The sequence below is a fragment of the Megalops cyprinoides genome, chromosome 22 (genome assembly GCF_013368585.1).
Source record: "Megalops cyprinoides isolate fMegCyp1 chromosome 22, fMegCyp1.pri, whole genome shotgun sequence".
Taxonomy (NCBI): Eukaryota; Metazoa; Chordata; class Actinopteri; order Elopiformes; family Megalopidae; genus Megalops; species Megalops cyprinoides.
In genome coordinates this window covers 23,950,556-23,970,910 of record NC_050604.1, presented here as the reverse complement: position 1 = coordinate 23,970,910, position 20,355 = coordinate 23,950,556, and the positions used below count along the sequence as shown (strand labels likewise).

The following is a 20,355-nucleotide window of genomic DNA, read 5'->3' as shown; positions in this document are numbered from 1 at the left end:
TCGGCACTGGCTTAACTCCCTGGCCCACTACCTGACGCTCTGTGTCTGCTCGGCGTACGCCCTCCCGAATTCGGGCGCTTTGTACAGAATGTGCAGTCATCCAGCAGAATGTGCGTCTGCCCGGGTTAAGAGCGCTCCTCGGGGGCACAGCCCGGGAGTTGAACCGGCAGCTCTGGGTCCCTCACTGCCAGCCCTCTCCGCTGTCCTGACTTACTAACCGCTGCACTCATTTCCTGCCCAATTAGAGAGTTTGTCCGTCTCCCAAAATGTCATCCACGTACTCACCGTGGCCTCGGATGACTCTGTATAATATGGTAGCAGACATCTTGTCCGAGGCCAGACTGTGAAGAGGCCGGAGAGATTTATATGGCTTTAACAGGATCTCTACAGGTAATAGAGAGTCACTAAACTGGGAGCAGAGACGAGTTAATAGTGTTTCTCCAGACAGGACTGAACCGTCTCTCTATCTGTTTCCCTGATTGATCGGCATGTCCGTTGCCCCTATAAACCCAGGCGTTTTTACAGAGTTAGTTAAACCACAGACCTGGAAGAAGAGCCGTGCGGTGGTTCTCCGGGGCGGAACTACGCGTGTTTCACGCACACTTAATGCAGGGAGAGACGCTTTGAAAAGGAAGCGGTCCTCTTCAGAGGACGTGGCGAGCGTTGAATGCGGTTCTTTCACTGGTGAAGACGTCTGGCGCTTCTTGTATCAAAGGCCGGGGGGGATATCTGGCGTCTTTCAGACACTAGTAGTGGGGAATTCTGGGATTAAAAGGAAAGTTCAAGTGCCGGCATGTATGCTAATTCACACTGGCACTTGCCAGCTTTTTCATTCCTCTGTGAACGCCGGGACTCCACTGAAGGGATTAAATGTGTCAGAGGGGATTGACCTTGAGTAAAGTGACAGATTCTTTCGTGGCGGTTTATCGAATGCCATTGTTTCTTGCCAGGTGGCCATAATTACACGTGTTGTTTTTTTTGTGCGCGTTTTTGACGCTCCCGATAATTATCCAATCAAAATGATTGTGGGGGTAATAAATGTTATTATTTGCGTGTTTAGTGGATGCCCTCGTCTGTGACCAGCTTCAATCACGGCTCTGCACCTCCCTCATACAGACAGGATCGCGGGAATCGTGGGGCTTAGTGCTCAAGGGTACAATAGCAGCGCCACACGGAGATATGAAGCTCGGATCCTCTTTACTTCCCGGTTGCTCCTGTTTGTGGAACATGCAAAGAGCTAATTCCTAATGCGGATTCAACAGAGCAGTGGATTTTTTTCTGAATAAAAATAAATGTAGTATGATCCCTGGCCAAATCTGTCACTGTATCCATCTTAAGCACAATATGATTTTTTCCCCCCACTGCAGTAATTACTGAAAGGAGAAGATTAAATTATTTCAATTTTCTCATGTGCATTGCTCACAGAATTTAATATGTTACTCTATCGAAATAATTTCCACCATCTCTCTCCATGTTTTAATGTGGCTGTAGTGGGGAAATCCAGGAAGTAGCGGGGTCTGTAGTCCTGGAAATGGCTGTGATTGGAGCCGCAAAGTGTTTACCAGAATAGCACGTGATTGCAATTTGCTTACCTTTCATTGTTCCCAGAAGATGTCTTTTTTCCGCATGATTTTTCATACAAATTAAATATTCTTATCATTTTCTTTCTTTATATGAGGACAAGGAGCTCAGAGTTTATAAGAACAGATGACATAATGTCTGGGTTTTCTGGGAGTCCGGTAATTTTGACTCGCTGATCTGATCAGATCTTGCTGTCAGTCAGAAGCGGCCACCGCTGTCTCACATGGTCACGTGGTTCGTGCGGTCAGTCACAGTTAGGGGGCGCGGTCAGCGGCTTCTGCCAGGCTGGCTGAAGGGGCGTGTGTGCGACCGGAGTGCCCGGTTTGGTGAGGGAGGAGGTACTGCACTGCCCTGTGGCAAAGTGCCAGCCTGCGCCGTGTGTCAGATACAGAGGTCTGGCACACCAGCCGTGAGGATGTCTCCATCTGCTCCCAGGGCAGAGCTCACCGCTTCAGTGGCCTGGTGGTTGGAGTGTCTGTCCTTGACACTGGAAGGCCATGGGTTCCGTCCCCAGCTGGGCCGTACCAAAGACATCCAGGCAGGGGGTGTTAAGTTCCATGTGTTTCGCTTGGCGCTGAAAAAAATCGCTCTGTTTGAATCTTTTTATAAATGCTGTACATCTCCATAGCCCCTGCCTGTAAAACGTCTCAGTAATTCTCACCGCTTACTGCTCCGGTGTTTCTCACACAGAAGGGTTATGCTACAAGGTGGCAAAAATCGAAACACCAGGTAAAGTTAGCAGCCTGTGCTTCCAGCCTGCTGTACCTGGCCAAAGTCACCTAGAGTCACCACCCCCTGTGTGTCCCTGTTCCTCACTCTACAGGAAGCCTTTCTTTTCAGAAAGCGTCTCCCATCTTTCCGGTTTCACCGTTTTAGGTGTTTAAATTCGGCCCTCCTGACTGAAGACCTTTCATCTTATGGAAGTGTGGGTAAGGTGCAGCCCAGCGAGTTATCCAGAGCCTGGCACTGCGGCCATTTATAAGCCCCACAGTGCTGATTAGATCTTGACTTATAAAGGCCTGTGTGCCGCTCAAGTGTGTGTGAGTGCATCGCTGTTCCCAGGAGAAATGGGGATTCCAGACCCTGCCTGTCACATCACTAACTGATTACTTGGATCTGCGCTTGAATGCTTGCTAATATAAAAAAAAATTAAGAGAATCCAGTTTTTTATTATTATTTTTTTATTATTTCTGGTAAATCTGCATGAAGAGGAGCCCAACAGTCATGCATGGAATGAGAAGATTTGTAGATGTCCTTCAGTTCCCTGGCTGAAAGAGTGGGTGGACAGATTTCTGTACTGTGAGCTATTTTTCACACACAAACACCTGGACTGTGTCTCACCGTTTTGGGGCGACGTGCAGGGGAAAGCAGGGGTTTGATTGTCTGAATATTCAGTCAGGGGATCCGTAGCATATTGGGGTGTCGGGGCGGTGTCAAACGCACGCGCTCAGTGTGGGGGCGGTCACACGTGAGCGTGGAGCTCGTTTCCTGCGCCTTTACCCCGAACTCCAGCTCTGTTACCCTGCGAGACAGAAACTGGCTCTCTCAACAACCCCCTCCCCCTCCTCCTCCTGTGATCCAGGCCACATTTTGTTTCCTATAAAATTTGTTTCCAATTTGGTAGATGGAGAGAGGTATCAAACAAGGCGGGGAGAGATGGAGTTGCGGGAAGGAAAGCCCAGGGGAGCCAGCGGCGGAGAGATAGATTCCGCAAATAATCTCACAGCAACAGGAGCTTTTCCGTGGAGGCCCTGAGTATGTGTGCACTTTTGAAGGTACGCTGAAAAGGAAGGGGCTTTTTTTTTTTTTGTATTCACAACTTCTTTCAGGAATAAAAGGAAAAAAAAAAAGTCGCATCACAGAAAAGACACACAGTGTTAATGTTTAAGCTCCACACCACTCCGCCCACATACGCGCACGCCGGTGCGGATCCGGCGTTCTTTTTTGCATTGTTTTTCTCGTGATTTCAAATGCCGTTCTGAATATAAGGCAACATTAGTACTCTGTTTCCCCTGAGGAATTCGCTCTGCATGTGTGGACACTGCAGGATGGATTGCGTGGGAACTGTACAGTGTTGGATTTTTTAGAAACTTTGCAGTGTTGGATTGTGTGTGAACTGTGCTGTGTTGGATTATGTTGCAGCTCCGTGATGTTGCCTATTGTTGAAACTCCGCAGTGTTGTTTTGTATGGGAACTCTACACTGTTGGATTTTCTGGCATCTCGTGTGTTGGCTTATATGGGAACTCTTCGGTCTCGGATTGTGTGGGAACTCTACACTGTTGGATGTTCTGGGAACTCAAGTATTGCATTATAAGGGAACTCTTCATTGGATTGTGTTGAATCTCTTCAGTGTTGGATTGTGTTGAATCTCTTCAGTGTTGGATTATGTTGAATCTCTACAGTGGTGTATTGTGTATGAACTCCACAGTGCTGGATGAGTTAGATACTCTGGTCCCCGGTTATGCTCAGTGGCCTGCAGGCTATGCATAGGGCATTAAGCTGGCTGGGTAGCTGATGTGACCCACAGAGGTCTGGCGATTACGTAACCGTGACACATGCCAGTATCGTCCGTCGTGTTTCCTCGGTTCAGCGGCTGATGCAAACGAGCGAAATGAGCAAAAGGAGCGCCCCGGAGCCTGAGATTACTCTGGATATTTACATTCTCTGACAAACATGTAAATATCTGGAGAATTGAGTGCTGTTTACCGTGTGTGCGCCAATCGCAGCTTCCACGGGCTTCTCTCCTTTCCTGCGATAATGTTCTCTAATTAACATGTAACGGCGGTTTTATTTTGTTCTCGTGGAGTAAATTCGCCCAGATCGCTGGTGTATTCTTCGCCCGGCGTCTTTGTTTTTTGTTTTTTTTTTTCCCCCGTTGTTTTTGTTCTTTTTAAATGTGTTTTCTCTTTCACTCCTTCTTCTGAGATCCATTTTGCATCTCCGTGCGTCTCTATTTTTGGGCCAGCTGTTTTATCGTTTCCGACGCCCGCCGAGGAAATGTATTCAAACACACACCGCTCCTACTGTGAAGTGTTCAAAATTCATAGAGAAAGAAGGGAAGGGATGAGAGGGAGAGAGAGAGAGAGAGGCAGACAGACAGAGAGCCAGAGAAGGATGCAGGGAACATGTCCAGGAAGTGGGCAGGATGGGAAAGCCTGAACCCTCAGGACAGTGGGATGGAGCATGGAATTGTGGGAAAAGGTGTCCCAGCCCTTGCTAGAATCACACGCTGTCAGCCTTACTCACAGCTTCAGCGGTTTCTCCTTATGTGCTGAACATTGACTGGCAGACAGTTTCTTACGTTTTGAACCCACAGGGCTGGGCTGAGAGGCGTTTGACCACCTGCGGGTGCAGTGAACTGGGTGTTGAGAGTGAAAGACAGGAAATAGGCGAGGATTAGGCCGTTCCTCTGTCGGTGCTGAGAACTCAGCGGCAATACCGCCTCTGGTCCTTCATGCTTATCAAGAGGCTTCTGAAGTCGGGGGGGATGTGATTAGCGCTGGAACAGTGAGGCTTTTTGAACCCCAAAATAAGTGGGGCTTCTTTGTTGTCAGCAACTCGCTGACCTGAACCAATTGAAGTGGAGAGTGGTCTTTTGTTTGCTGAACACAAGCGATTCCGTGCTGTCTGCAGCCATTCTGGGGTTCGCAAAGCCTTGAGAAAAAAGAAAAACATTATGACATCACCGCCAGTAACCTTCTGTGTGGACGCCTGTGGAGTGTGCACAGACAGGAAATAAGAGGAATCAGCTGGGGGTAACAGGACTGCAGTAAAGCATTTCTGAAGAATGTTTGGTGGGGGGGAGGGCATTTAGCTAGGCCTTGGCTGTGGAAGGAGTGTGTGTTCATTCTCTCATGTCTACCGCCCCTGTCAGAAACACGCGGGCATCCTCCCGAAACCCCACTCTTGTTTTCCTCCCACGACAACGCCGCCGAAGTGTAACATCAATTTTTCACGGCGCCAAATGAACTGCTCTCATGTGCGGTTTGAGCGGCGGCTGGAGCCGGCTTTCCCGCGCGGGCGCCCGCCCATGAAATATTCAGGGCCGTCCGCCGTTTACCTCGCTTTACAGCTGAAATAAAGGTAAAAGCTCGCGCTACATTATTTAAGCCGCCCACAGGTGGTCTTCAATTACGGGCCCCGCGAAAAAAAAAAACGACACGCCACAACGTTTGGCCCGCTTTCCGCTGCCACCGCGTGTTACGCAATGAACGAGAGCGCGACGGCAGCACAGATGTACTCTGAGAGTCCGTAACGGCGCCCCTCGCAGGCTTTAAAGGGAGGGTAGGCCTGTTGTTATCCCTTGTACAGTGGTGCACCTCTGCAGGCTTCACGGCTGTGGTTCAGTGTTTGGCGGTAAAACCGTCAGGCGCCGGGTTGGGTGTCAGACGAGTCAGTGAGGCGAAGAATAGGCCTCAGCTACAAAGCAGGCCCGAGTCAAAGCCAGCCAGCCAGTGAAGGACTCTCGCTAAGCACGCGAGGTGCGGCCGTGAAGCCGTCTGCCTCGCGCCGGGCCAGCGCTAGCCTGCCGCGGTGCCACGCCCCAGTATTGTTATTCAGTGTCACACCGCGTATCGTCTGTGATATGTTGCCAAGGAGACCTAAGGAAAAAGAAAGAAAGAAAGAAAAAAAAAAGAAAAAAGACTTCCGTCTGAGCCTGGCTGATTCATAAGTGTTTTTGAAAATCTTTAATAAGTTGTGAAGCAGAGGACTGTGACTAAATCCCCCCCCCCCCCCCCCCCAAACGCCACGCCTCCCCTGGAGCTAAAGGTTTTTAAAGTCCCGGCATTCCCCCGGATGGCCCCTGCCGTGCCTTTAATCATAGAGATACAGCTCCGGGCCACCCCGGCCCCTCCATACAAAGAGCCGATATTATGTGCGTTAGTTTCAAATGAGGACGGGCGGCCTCTCTCTTTATCCAGTGTGACGTTTTCTCCTGGGAAGCAAAATGTCACATTGACAAAGGTTGCCGCTAAAATGAGACGTACAGATTGTCTGTAGATATTTATATATTTATTCATTTTTTTCTTATTTCCCTCTCCTCATTTTTTTTATAATATTAGTGAGCGTGCTGTTTCTGTGATAAATACTCCGCCTTTAGGGTTCTGAGCTGAGTGAAGTTGGTGCGGTAGTGCCAGGGTTTCGTTAGTAATTAGGACGTTCAGTAGAGCTCCCCTGAGCGGCTCTCAGGAAGGCACGTATGCGGACGCAAAGTGTGGGAGACTTGAGGAGAAGGAAGAAACGGACCCGGATCCTTCATTTCCCTCTCCAAAAGGCCTGAGGGCTGACAAGTTTCTGCACCACAACCCAACATCCAACCTGACTTTCAACAATTCTTCAGTTGTGGGAAATTTGAAGCGTGCGCACACACTTATTCATTACTTAATCCGTTTGTCCTATCAAGTTTAAGTTTTTTTTTTTCTTTCTTGACAGACCCACGCCAGGTGTAATTGGAATAAAGATATCCTGGCTGAGGCGGAAGAATCTGGAGGTGAAAACATGTGGGTGATTGGTGTAGACCTCCGCATACATGTCTTTATCAGGAACAGGGTGTAAAGAGAGCAGGAGTTCTGATTCGGTCACGGGGATGTTGTGTCTCTTCCCACAATCCTTTACTTCAGATGAGTTCATGTCGCAGTGAACAATGAGTATCCTCCAGTCTCCACATCAGGCCCCAGTCCGGCCCCCTGGGAGGGGCTGGCCTGGGGCCCCCCAGCTGGTACTGCTTTATGCAGAGGTACTGGCTGTCCCCCCTTCACGAGGCTGGGGGGGGCAAACCGCTCACACGCAGCTGTGCCCGTGCCTTGTGTGCCGCCGGTAGGGCACAAAACCCAAGTCCTCGAGCCCCCCCTTCCCCCACGGCACGTGCTCCAACTCTCCCTGGAATAACAGTTCCAATTAAAGCAATTAAAGTAATTAGTCAAAGCGAGCTGCTGTGTACTCGGCTGGAAAAGGGACCTTCTGGATGGGGCCCCTCCGGGTACTCAATCGGACACCCCGGTGTCGTCTGTGGCGTCCCTGCCGCAGTCATGTGACACTCCCCGCCGTAGGGTGAGCAGCCCAGCGGACCGGCCTCCTCCCACACGGCTGTTTCCCCTTCAGCTGATACAGTTAATCAACTGCTGTTGCTATTTCTGACCCCCCCCCCCCACCCCCCCCTATTCTTACACGTTATGAGTTTGGCTGTAATTCCGTGATGAAATCTTTGTGTAAGGACGGGAGAAGGAGAAGTGAGCGCCTGGTTAAATGTTTTGGTCGCGGCTGCGTCTCCCGTGCCTGAACGTTTAACATTTAACTTTGCAATAAACACATACCAGTATTGTTGCAGTGAAACCTGGTGATGTAGCCTCCCGTGCTTAAAGGCATGTAGCCGCTGACGCTATGAAGCGTGGCAGGAGGCGAGTGTAGATGACTGCGTTAGCGTCTCGATGACCGCCTCGGTCGCCGCGTCTCGTGTGACACAGATAGGTCAAACGGCGTTTTTCGCCAGGGCGCTCCGGCCGGCACTCATTAGGCTAATCAGTCACACGGACAGGGACAGCTGATGTCCGATTAGGCCACCGGAGGGTGCCTGTCAGGTGCTGTGAGGCTCACTCAGGCCCTGGCCGATTGACGTCCGAGCGGGAGGCTGACGGGTGTGATGGGCGCTGGCATCGCCGCCACGGGGGAGGGAGGGTTAGGGGAATCGGCGTCGCACTCGGAAACGATGACACGGCCTCCCGGCGGGGGGTCGGTGTGTCCCAATTATGTCCCGGTTGCTCCAATGAGATGTGACGGGGAAGGGTGAATCTGGGGCGGGAGGCAGGCCTCTGTGGATTCCCCGCGCCCCAGCCTCCGAGACTGAAGCCTCCTAATGTGAGAGACGCACCTCCTGTGGGGGTCCCGCGAACCCAGCGCTGGCGTCATTGAGCATGGCACCACAGGGCAAGGGAGGTGGTGGCTACAAGAACGACAAGAGATGCGCTCAAACTCCAAAGCATTTCCCTTGGCGCTCAAATCCCTGTACTGTGGTCACTTCCAAACGCCTGCCCGCCTTCTCTCACGCTGTCCATGCTAACCCCGCCCCTTTGTTCGTGCACGTGAGCCGTCGTCAGCTAGCGGCACACAGGGCCGGCGGAAGGAGCGGCGGGAAGGTGGGAGGCTTTCCCTGGTGTTGGGGGAGGTGCCACCTGCATTTCCTGGAACAGAGGGGAAATCACTAAATGCATAGCAGGGACATTTCGACTGGGGAGACAGCTGGAAGGGAAGCATGCCTAACAGTAAGTGAGAAAGATGGCCTCCATTTGCATACAGGGGGGGTGGGGGGGTGGTGGTGTAATGAAAACAGTGCTAGCTCTCTGTGATAGCCATGTTATGAATATGTTACATTACACTACATTATTGGCACATGTATATATAGGTCACAGTTTTTTACGTAGTATCTATTTATACAGCTGGATATTTACTGAGGCAATTCTGGTTTAAGTACCTTGCCCAAGGGTACAACAGCAGTGCCTCAGCCGGGAATCGAACTGGCAAACTTTTGGTAACGAGTCCTGCTCCGTAACCATTATGCTGATGCCCCCAGCTATGCCGTAGCTCTGAGCCAGAGGCTGTTTGTGGACGCTTCTCCTTCAAACTCCGACGCCACCCTCTTTTTCTCCATTCCTCGCTCGCTGCCATCCCCGTGCCCCTGTCAGTGAGCGGGAAGTAAAAATTGGGGTAATTCCCGTGGGGCCCGCTCTCCCACTTTTTTAAACAGACGGTTTCATCATGCTCCCCTGGGTTATCACAGAGTTGCGTATCGGGTTTTTTTTTCCTTTTCTTTTTTTTCAATTTTTTTTTCTATTTTCTATTATATCAAGGTCGCTGTGTCTTTGTGGTTGTCTTTAATCTTCTGCTTAAGCTTTTGTCTGAAGTGCACCGGTTTCTCCATTGAAACAAGGGTGGTTTTAGCTGCATGAATGCAAACCGCTCTCAATTAATAGTGCATTACAGTCCGGGACAACAAACACAGCTTCGTGTGGGCCTGTGAGCAAAGCGGTCTTGGCTGGAAATGCCCAGAGCCATTCCAGCAGTGATATGGAAATGTATCGTCTAACGCAACTTTCATTCATTCAGCCAGTGCCCTTCACTGAAGTGGGCGCACATGATGGTGACTTGTTGTCTTGAGAGATGCTCTTTCTCTCTAACTTTCTCTCTATCTCTCTCTCTCTCTTTCTCTCTCTCTGACTCTCTCTCTATCTCTCTCTCTCTCCCTCTCCCTCTCTCTAACTCTATCTCTCTCTCTCCCTCTCTCTCTCTCTCTCTCTCTCTCTCTTTCTCTCTCTCTCTCTCTCTCCCTCTCTCTCTCTCTCTCCCTCTCTCTAACTCTATCTCTCTCTCTCCCTCTCTCTCTCTCTCTCTCTCTCTCTCTCTCCCTCTGTTTCTTTATCTCTCTCTCTATTTCTCTCTTCTTTTCTTTCTGTCTCACCCTTGCTCCTTCTTTCCCTTACTTGTTTGCTCTCCTTCTTGCTCTTTCTCGTTCACTCTTTCCCTTGCTTTATTTAGCTTTTTCCTCTCTCTCTCTCTCTCTCTTTCTCTCTCTCTCTCTCACACACACACACACACACACACACACACACACACACACACACACACACCCAACCCCCCACTCTCTCTCTCTCTCTGTCTCTCTGACCTCTTTCCTCTGTGGATTAAATATTACAGCAGACTGTTCTATCTGCTGATAAGGGCTGTGCTGAGTAATGTTACTGTTCCCCGCTGGTAGGAGTGAAAAGCCGTGCCTCCTGATAAATCTGGCTATCTCCAGCTAAACAGCTTCATTCACCGACAGGTTGGCAAACTAGCTATCTTCCAAAGCAGCCCTTATCTCAGGTTAAACAACAACAACAGTAACAAAAAAACAATAATAACAATCACAAGAGCAAACTAATAATCTGGCTCTGGTCTTGAGAAAATGGCGAAACGCTTGCCAAATACCTGGGAAATAGGATATGATACTATTGAAAGTGGGTTTTATCTGAGATCCGTTTGAAAATAATGCAGTTCTCCCTAGAGGGCAACGTCTCTGACACTTGTACAGACCGTAGATGCTGGAGCAGTGAGAGCCGAGAGAGAAAGCGAGAGAAATAGAGAAATAGAGACAGGGAGAGAGAGAGAGAAAGTGAGATAAAGAGAGGGAGAGAGCCTGAGTGAGAGAAAGAGAGGGAGAGAGAAAAAGAGAGAAATAAGGAGAGACAAGGAGAGACAAGGAGAGGGAGAGAGAAAAGGGAGGCAGAAGGAGAGGGAGAGAGAGAATGAGAGGGAAGGAGAGAAAGTGAGAAAAGAGAGGGAGAGAGCTAGAGGGAGAGAAGGGAAGAGAGAGAGAATGAGAAGGACAGAGAGAAAAAGGGGGAGAGAGCGAGAGGGAGAGAAGGGAAGAGAGAGAGAATGAGAGGGACAGAGAGAGAAAAAGAGAGGGAGAGAGCTAGAGTGAGAGAGAGTGAGAGAGAGTTAGAGAGAGTATGAGAGAGTATGAGAGAGAGCTAGAGAAAGAGAGAGAAAGAGCCAGAAAGAGAACGAGAGAGCGTGCTTCATCAAGGAAGCTGTGGATGATTCAGCGCACTGGAAGACGCCTGACAGGGTTGCTGGGGAAAATTACACCTTGGAAGCGGCGGAGCAACAGGTCTCTGCATCCTGTGGGTGGGATGAGCGGGCGCGGGCCCCTCTGACGCGCCGGAGCGTGTCGGCCTCTCTGGCAGCCGATATTTACGCCCCCCAGGGGAAAGCTGTGCGGTGCTGAATGCTCGGGAACGCTGGGCCGGGCTGATAAGTGAGCAACCCGTCTTTAAGTTATGGCATGAAAAGAAGAGCCGAGCGTATCATGCTAATTGCTCGGGAGCGGCTTGCCTGGTGTCATTAGCGTTAGCCGAATGCCTGCCCACGCTCATGCGCGGTCACATTGATAAAGGCGGCACATGTGATGGAATCTGGCCGTGATTCATACGTACATTTCACATGTTGGCAGTTGGAATCTGCGGGGAGGGTGATGCTTCTTTGCACCTTGTTCTGGGACGGAGGTGGCAGCAGGGGTCCAGAAGTTGGGCTACATGACGAGGGGGGACCAAATGTCCCTACTGGGCACACGGCATCTTCTCCGTCCTCATCTTCATCGTCTCTGTCTGAAGGGTTGAGTCGATTGCCACACCCAGAGCTGGAGAGGCGAATCTTTGGAAGTGAAATGATTCTGTGACAACCAGATCTTTTCAGGCATTTGGGAAGGCTTAGATGATTTTCAGTGCTGGCAAAGATTGGATGATTTGGAGTGCTCGGGAGTGGCAGAATCCTAACCGTTTGGGGTGACTGAATGGTTCTTACAGTTTGGAAAGTCTAGCTGATTCTAAGTGCTTGGGAAGAATAGATGACTCTAAGTGCTTTGGGAGGCTAGGCCTCATATAAACACCAGGAGCAGTGTGTTAAGGTCAGCTTTTTTAGCACCACACTGGAAAAGATGGACAAGGGGGGCGTAGAGGGATAGTATCTAGGCTCGTAACCTGACAGCTAAAGGTTTGAATCCCCAGATGAGGCTCCGTCTTTGCTCCTCTTAAGCAAGGCACTTAGCCCAAATTGCTTCGGAATATACTCAGAGGAATAAATAATACATAAAATATATGTAAGCCGTGTAATTTGACCTGGATAAGTGTGTCTGCTTGGCTGATAAATAGTGGTATTCAGCTCCAGACCAAACTGTTGAGTTTGGAGATAGACAATGCGCATGGGTACCAGAGCACCAAGTCCATGCAGAGGAGCCTCTCAGCCAACCAGAGCGCAGGGTGGGCGGGAGGGGAGCCGTTCAGAGGCGAATGTAGGCCGGCCAGCCTCTGTTTGATTGAGGCAGGAAGAGACGAGACCCAAAAAAAACACCTCCGTTAATAACACGGAGGGTGCAGACAGGCCACACTCTGACAGTGATGGTTCCCCTGCTCTTCCCAGCCTGTTTGTAAAGCCGTGCGTTGACAGCGCCTCTGCTCTTTGAAAGTAGGTTATGCTGACACAGCCCGCTGCTCTCTTCCGCATCTTATTATGCATGGTTTGACAAAAAGCCTTTTTGTGGGTCCAGGTCCCATGTCCCGCGTCCCGCGGTGAGACAGCCTGGTGCTCCTGAACCCGGCCCGCGCCTCAGCTGTTACGGACACGACGCACGAAAAAGTCTGGGCTTTGTGTTCTTCGCACGGACGTCGAATGTACGACACGTTCCACGTCTCGTAGCGACGAGCGGCAGATGGTTAAATCCTACTGCAAGTACTGCCACCTGGTCATCTTCGCAGACGCGTCGGAGGCATTGACGGAATAAATAACGTCTCTCCCCCCGGAGAAATGTTTGCATTACGGTTATAGGTGCTGTCGCGTGTTCAGCCTTGTTATGTGCAATAAATACGCCGTAAACCTATATTGTATGGACTGTAATGGTTTCTGAATGGCTGCGGTGAACGGCCTTGCTGTGGGGCTGTAGGATGCGGATGGGTTCAGGGCGGAGGCAGGGGCTGGGAGAGCCATAAGCACCTTCCCCTATGATAGATTCAGCGCTCGGTAGTTTGTATTTTTACGCCACCTTTAGACGCGTTGCCCGTTTGAGTGAACAAAGCCATCTGAAATGCATTCGCTCTCGCAGTGGGGAACGGCAGGATAAATTCCGAACAAACCAGTAAGAGGTTCCATTTCCGCCCGGGCGATAACGGTTTCATTTTAAAACGGCCGTCTCCGTGGTGATATGGCTGAAAAAGAAAAAAAAAAAAAAACGCTTCCCGCTTTAAATCTCGCCCGTGACTGTTTCTCCGTCACGGCAAAAAAAAAAAAAAATTTAAGAGCGCTCGAAGAGATGCAGGCGGCTGCTCGTGGAAATTTTGTGCTTGGTATCAGACAGGCGCCGCTGAAGGTCCTTTTAAAAAACCATCACACAATAAGTAAGACAACATTACACAGAGCAAGAAGAACCACGGGAAGCGCAGGCTCCTGGCTCATAACCCGTCCTGCTAATAAACGCTGCCTATTCCAGCATGACTTCGCCTATCACGCCACAAACTGCTGTGAATAGGATATTTAAATTGTACAGCCATAAAACATAATATCGCTACCATCAATATGGTAATTTTTTCTGCTGTAGAGCTCATAAAATCTCTATTTTGTAGCAACTTAGTCAATAAAACAGAGTGACCTTATTCTGCATTCTGTGCTTAAAAGCTCCATAAAACAGAGGTGGGCTGTAACTCCAGGCCCCGGACTAACCCTGAAGGTCACCTTCTCCCTGCCCTTGGCTGCCTCCTCAGCTGATTGGCCAAAACCTACTGGCCCCACAATCCTTGCCAAACACAGAGTGCGTGTGTTCTGTTTATAAGGGTCTGTTTAAGAAACAAAGCAATAGAAGAATATATATTTTTTAAAGAATCTTGTAAGTTCTTTTTTTCAGTCTTCGTTCTCTGTTGGTTTTCTTCCATGTTGCACTTTTTATAGTGTCTTTTTGCTCTCTGTCACTCCTTTATTTTTAATCTAATTTTAAATTTATTACAGTTTTCTGTCTCCTTTTCTTACATCTTAGACCTGGCCAGGTAGAGCACAGTGTGTACAGTTCAAGCAATGAAGAACAAATTGATTGTTAGGACCATCAAAAGAACAGAAGTAAGAACAATAACCCAGGGAGAGAGAGCATGGTGCTAATGTGAGAAGAATTAAGTAACATGAGGGCCAGTGGAAACGTAAACACGTATAAGTGTGCCTCAAGTATTGAAGCAGATGCATTAGATGAGGTCACTTTGGCATCAGAAATCTCATTACGAGGGGTACACATTTACATTGGTGCATATAGAGATATGCTTCAGGACTTCAGAAAAAGGGTTGTAATTAGTAAAGTATCATTTACTACCAAAGAGATCAAATCAGAATCATGTTGAACTGGAAATGCACATTTATTTAATAGACTTATTTTAATATACATTAATTAAAAACCATTTCCACGCACAGTTCACTCAGTGCTAGCACTGTAAATGCCACCGGCTTAGCCCCAGCTGTGCAGGCTAACACCCCGACCTCCTCACTGGCTGGCTTTCCATACTGTAAACAAAAAGCGATTAAACGTGAAAAATGTGTTTGCTTTTTAAACGTGAATGCATTTGGGCTGTTTTGTATTGCTTCCTGTCATTGTGGAGATTTTTTTTAAAGAAATGCCCATTTTATATGTATTTTTTAAAATATATGTATAGCTTTGCTATAGAGAGATAGATTTATTCTGACAGACTTTGACAGAGGTATGCCTGTGCGTTTGTCAGGTGGAGGGTGATCATGCAGTTCATTTTCCTCAGAGCCATAGGAGCATAAATAACCTGCCACAGGTATACAAGACAATGGCATGGCGTTAAGTTGAAGAGCGGTTATTTACACACCCAAATGGATGTTGGAGAGGCAGGTGGATGGGAGACTGGAACTCCTATTGGAACTCCTACTCCTACTCCTAAATCTGAAAGGTGATATGCTGCACCAAGGCTTCATGAAACACGATGCTGCACAGTTACGCTTTGGGAACCACAGACCCTATTAGACTAATGAATCTTCAGCGGAGGAGGTGTTTCAGGATCACCTCAGCCTCATATCGATGGTGCTGAGGCAAGGGGGGGGGGGGGGGGTCAATCCCGTGAATCTGACCGTCCCCGCTGACATTCCTTCTCGCTTGTTTTCGATTGGCTGAAGCAGGCGCCATTCACTGGCCTTAAGCCAATCACAGCTCCTCTCCTACAGCAGCGGTCCTGACCCGGTTCTGACTCCTTCTCTCTCCTGCAGAACAAGATCATCCTGGACCCGCTGACCTTCAGCGAGGCCCGGTTCCGGCCGTCCCTGGAGGAGCGCCTGGAGAGCATCATCAGCGGGGCGGCGCTGATGGCCGACTCGTCCTGCACGCGTGATGACCGGCGCGAGCGCATCGTGGCCGAGTGCAACGCTGTGAGACAGGCTCTGCAGGACCTGCTGAGCGAGTACATGAACAACGTGAGTCCGCTTTCTTTACCCCAAATACACAGAGTACCTCTGAACACTAACCCCAAATACACAGAGTACCTCTGAACACTAACCCCAAATACACAGAGTAATCTCAAATACACAGAGAACCTGTGAACACTAACCCCAAACACACAGAGTAATCCCAAATACACAGAGAACCTGTGAACACTAACTCCAAATACACAGAGAACCTCTGAACCCTAACCCTAAACCCAGAAACACTGAGAACCTCTGAACCTTAACCCTAAACCTAACAACAGATACGGCAGGAACCTCTAAACCATAACCATAATCCACATCCCAGATATGGCAAGAATCTCCGAACCATAAGCCCTAAACCCAGATATAGCAGGAATCTCTTAACCATAACCCCAACCTTATACACAGCAAGAACCTCTGAACCCGAACCCTAACTCTAACCCAAGATATACCAAGAACTGCTGAACCGCTAACCCTAGTCCTGAACGCTTAAAACCTTCCCCTTATCCCAACCCTACCCTAAATAACCCAACCTCAATGTTAAAATTTTCTTTGAAAAACAGTGAGTGTATGTGCATCAAGCAGATAAGAAGTACATTGTCTTTGTGTAGGATCAGCTGCATTCACTTGTAGTTATGCCACCTGCTGTCAAAGCAGTCAGCCTAACCCTGGGGTTAGTATTACATGCAAGGCAACGTGTGTTATGTCAAAGCACCGATGCAATAGACTTCATCTCCTCTCAGCCCCTCTTCGAAAAGTTTATCAGAGTTAATGCAGTCAGGTGGGTCGATTGCTTTCAAATCCCCAGCTACCCCAATATGCCATATAAATCTCATATGAATGTAATGTAATGTAATGCAATGTAGTGTAATCTCACTGCAGTCAGAGACTGTCTGTCTGCCTCTGCTTGGGTACTTAGTGGTTCTGCGTCCCGCAGTAAGTCTTTTCCCACAGTCGGAGGAGTCGGGAGATCCTGCTAACTGTAATTGATATGGGTTGTTTGAAGCCCATTCTTGTGGAGCGTTTCTGAGACACCCTGAAGGCCTGTGCACTCCGGCTATAATTAGCAGACCTGGAGGGCTCTCGCCAGTGAGCGAGTGTCATTCAGGCTGCGTTGAGCTCGCTCAGCTAGTCTGCGCCTGCTTGACAGAGCTGGGGACGGACACTGAATGGATTTGCACGGGGCGGCAGTGGAGCATAGCGGTTAAGGAGCAGGACTCGTAACCAAAGGGTTGCTGGTTCGATTCACCACTGGGGCAAGGTACTTAACCCACAACTGCCTCAGTAAATAACCGGCTGTATAAATTGATATCCTTGTAAAATAAGCTAATGTAAATTGCGCTGGATGAGAGTGTCTGCTAAATGCCAGTAATGTGATGTTATGTAATGCACATAAACATTTCACCAGTCAATCTGGAACCATATGTGCCATGTATAAGAAATAAATTTTCAGCATTTATGAATGTATTTTGGCAAATTTCACGTTACAGATTTTGCAGAAATATGTTGCATTTTGACGTTTATTTAATTTTACAGTAAATGCATGTAATTGCGTCAGACTGGGCTTAAAACTGTCTCTGGAGAGATAAGCAGTCACCATGTTGGACAGGTGATGTCATAGAGAGGTGATGTCATCATAGCGATACATTAGGGCACTGATCCTTATCAAAAACCAGGAGTCTGGTGGGAATTAAACAGCAGAGCCCATGACATACTGCCTGTCAGAATATCAGAGATGGGGAAAAAATTAATTCTGAGATGCAATAAGTATTCTACATATTTTCATTCATCAGCTTTTAGCAGTGATTAGTCAGCAGCCATTATCAGAAAGTGCTGGGTGTTTTTCCTTGTTTGCCCAGAGGGGATTTTATTAGCATCCTGAAGAAATCTGAAAGGTGACATGCTCCACCAAGGCTTCATGAAACAGGATGCTGCACAGTTACGCTTCGGGAACCACAGACCCTATTAGACTAATGAATCTTCAGCGGAGGACGTGTTTCAGGATCACCTCAGCCTCATATCGATGGTGCTGGGGCAAGGGGGGGGAGGGTCAATCCCGTGAATCTGACCGTCCCTGCTGACATTCCTTGTCGCTTGTTTCCGATTGGCTGAAGCAGACGCCATTCACGGCCCTTGAGCCAATCACAGCTCTGCACAGTATCGACTCGCAGTGTCTGTTCCGCCCCTTGGCAGCTCTCCTGTGCGATAATCAATGAATCTTTCTAACTTTAAACGAACGCCTTCTCGGCGAGGTCTGCATGTTCAGACAGTGCGGGCACCAGCGGGGTATTAAATAAGCCCCTGATTAGATTAACACTCCGGCGTGGTCCCGGTGCGACGTGGGCGGGGGCGTTAACCTCCTCCCATTCCGGTTACTTCCTCACAGAGGGGAGAGGCGGGCGCGTGAGGCGACCCCCGGAGTTTTCGCACGCCGTTCGCCTGGTGGATTAACGTGCGCGTGAAAGTTCTCTCCTCGGAGAGACCCGCATTCCAATGGAGGGCTGCCCCGCGTGTGCGTGGGGATGAGAACGGGAAAGATGTTAAAAAAAATAAATAAATAAAAACGCTTGACTTTCTGCACCCCTGCGGAGAAAAACATTCGCCCGAGCGGGTGTGGAAGTGGCGCACAGGAGAGTTACGCCGTTAAGAATGCACACCATTTACCCGTTAACAAATGCAAAGGGCAGCTCACATTACAGTCTCGCTCAGTCGGGGTTTGGCTCCGCCTCCGCGCCTGTGTTTTGTTTTTGTTGCAGCCGTTTCCTCTGGCTTAATTGACCCAATTAGTTAATTACCCGTAAACGCTAACACCTTTGTCTTCCCCCGAACACACTGCGGCGGGATGTTTCTGGAATGTGGGGCGCGGGCTGCGTCTGCTCTGGTGATTTGTCACATGCGAGGATGTGGAAAATGTCAACCCGATTAAATTATTGCGCTTAATGCTGTAATTAGGAGCGGGGATTTTTGAGCGTGCGCGTGACGCTCCCCACGCTGACCCCGTCCCGGGTGTGCGTGGATTTCTCTGCGATGATTATTTTAGGGAACGTCCCTCTCAGAGGCCAGCGTGCGCATTTGCTACTCCGGCTGGGGCGTGGATGTTGCCGCTCTCCTTTCTCCCAAAACTAGAGTGCGACCTCCCCCCCCCTTCCATCCTGCACTCTGCGGTGCCTCCTAACCCCCGCTGACGTGCCGCCGGGGTAAACGCTTCGTGCTGCCTCATTAGGTCCGCGGGCCGCCCTGATCTGCAGCTGTGAGGATGAGAGGAGCCGCTGGCTGCCTCACTTCAGAGAGCGAAAAACTATTACAGCGGCAGAGGGCACCCCTAAACACGGCACAGGCGCGGGCCTCCAGACGTCCTGGCTTTCCGGGCGCGGCAAACAGCTCGACGAGCTTCCTGTGTGTCTCACCAGCTCCGCAGCCGCCGTGTGTCAGAGGAAGCTGGCAGGACTGCTCCTGAAACCGGCGAAGCTGGCTGCCTCCCAGCACACGAGTTCTGCTGCCTGTGAACAGTTGGTCTAATGGAAGAACGAGAGGCGAAAGCGACCGTGCTGCAGAGCTAGCAAGATAACACCGCGGAGCTAACGTTCCTTTCCAGGGGGGAGAGGGTCCAGCAAGGGAGAGGGTGGGAGGATTGCCCCCAGAGGTCAAAAGTGCAAGGTCAAACCTCCGCCTGAAAAAGTCTGGGGTTGTCTTTTCTCTCCCCCCTCTCTCTCTCCCCCCTCCCTGGTTTAAATGGCTCTGGCTCCCCTCTCAGATAGGCACCGTGGCACCGCACAAGGTTAATCGATGTGGCAGGCGGCGATAAATTAGGCAGAAGTGACAGGGGAATGTCCATATCTGTCGGGCGGCGGGTGATCGGTGATTGGTGACAGCGGCCCTCGGCTCCCGCGCTGCTGCTGAATCATCGCCATCGGCTGATTTAGTTACGGCAGCTCGGACAGCGGGATCTATCAATCGATCGGCCGCGTAATGCATTGCCGTTCTGGGGGCCGGCGCGGGGTGCGGAGGGGGGGGGCGCGGGTGGGATTTCGGGAGTTGGTTAGTGGAGTTTAATCTGGCAGTTAGCGGGATGTGACACATAGCGGACGGACGCCGGTCTGACGGGGATGACGGAGGCTTCATTAGGAGGAGATAGCCACGCAGGGCAGCGTTTGGCGGTGGGATTTTTCTCCCGGCTCTGGCAGTCTGCGGGGGGGCAACGTCAGAGCAAACATGTACCTATGCAGATCAGGCAGTCTCTAGGGCTCACGGCTTACTCTTGCCAGACTCAGATTCCGGGGCGGGTCCACAGTCAGACGAGGAGGGACACAGCGATCATGGCAGGGCCATCGTCGCTGGGCCCCCTGCATCTCCACGGCGGACGACTACGGCCTCATTAAAGAGGGGGCGAGGGGGTCACTGAATCCAGGACTAGCGCCCCTGCCAGCACACTCAGCCCTTTTGACAAGCATTCAGGCGACAACAGGAAGTCCCACAAGTCTCCGCGGTGGACGTTAAGAGTCTTGTAATTCTCGTGGGGGGGGGGGGGGGGGGGTCTCCGAATCCAGGACTAGTGCCCATGCCAGCACACTCAGCCCTTGTTACAGAAGTTTTCAGGCAACAACAGCACAAGCAGGTAGAAGGAGGCAAAACGAAGTGGACTAAGCTCTCCAAACGCCAGGAAGTGGCCCGTATAGCCTGCGGCCAATGGGCTTTTACCGGGAGAGCCCTCGCATAGCAATGAAATAATGTGCTGATAAAAACAGCGAGATTCAATTGTGTGTCTGTATGTGTTCACCAGTGTCATC

The 20,355-nt window shown here is 50.0% G+C and overlaps 1 protein-coding gene across 1 annotated transcript in view; it reads left to right on the top strand.

The window, feature by feature from the left end:
• ctnna2 (catenin (cadherin-associated protein), alpha 2) overlaps positions 1 to 20,355 on the top strand; it is a 413,128-nt gene that overhangs the window by 125,414 nt on the left and 267,359 nt on the right. The window contains exon 7 of the mRNA XM_036516446.1: positions 15,374 to 15,577. Coding sequence (XP_036372339.1) covers positions 15,374 to 15,577 — 204 coding nt within the window. The remainder of the gene's footprint in view (positions 1 to 15,373; positions 15,578 to 20,355) is intronic.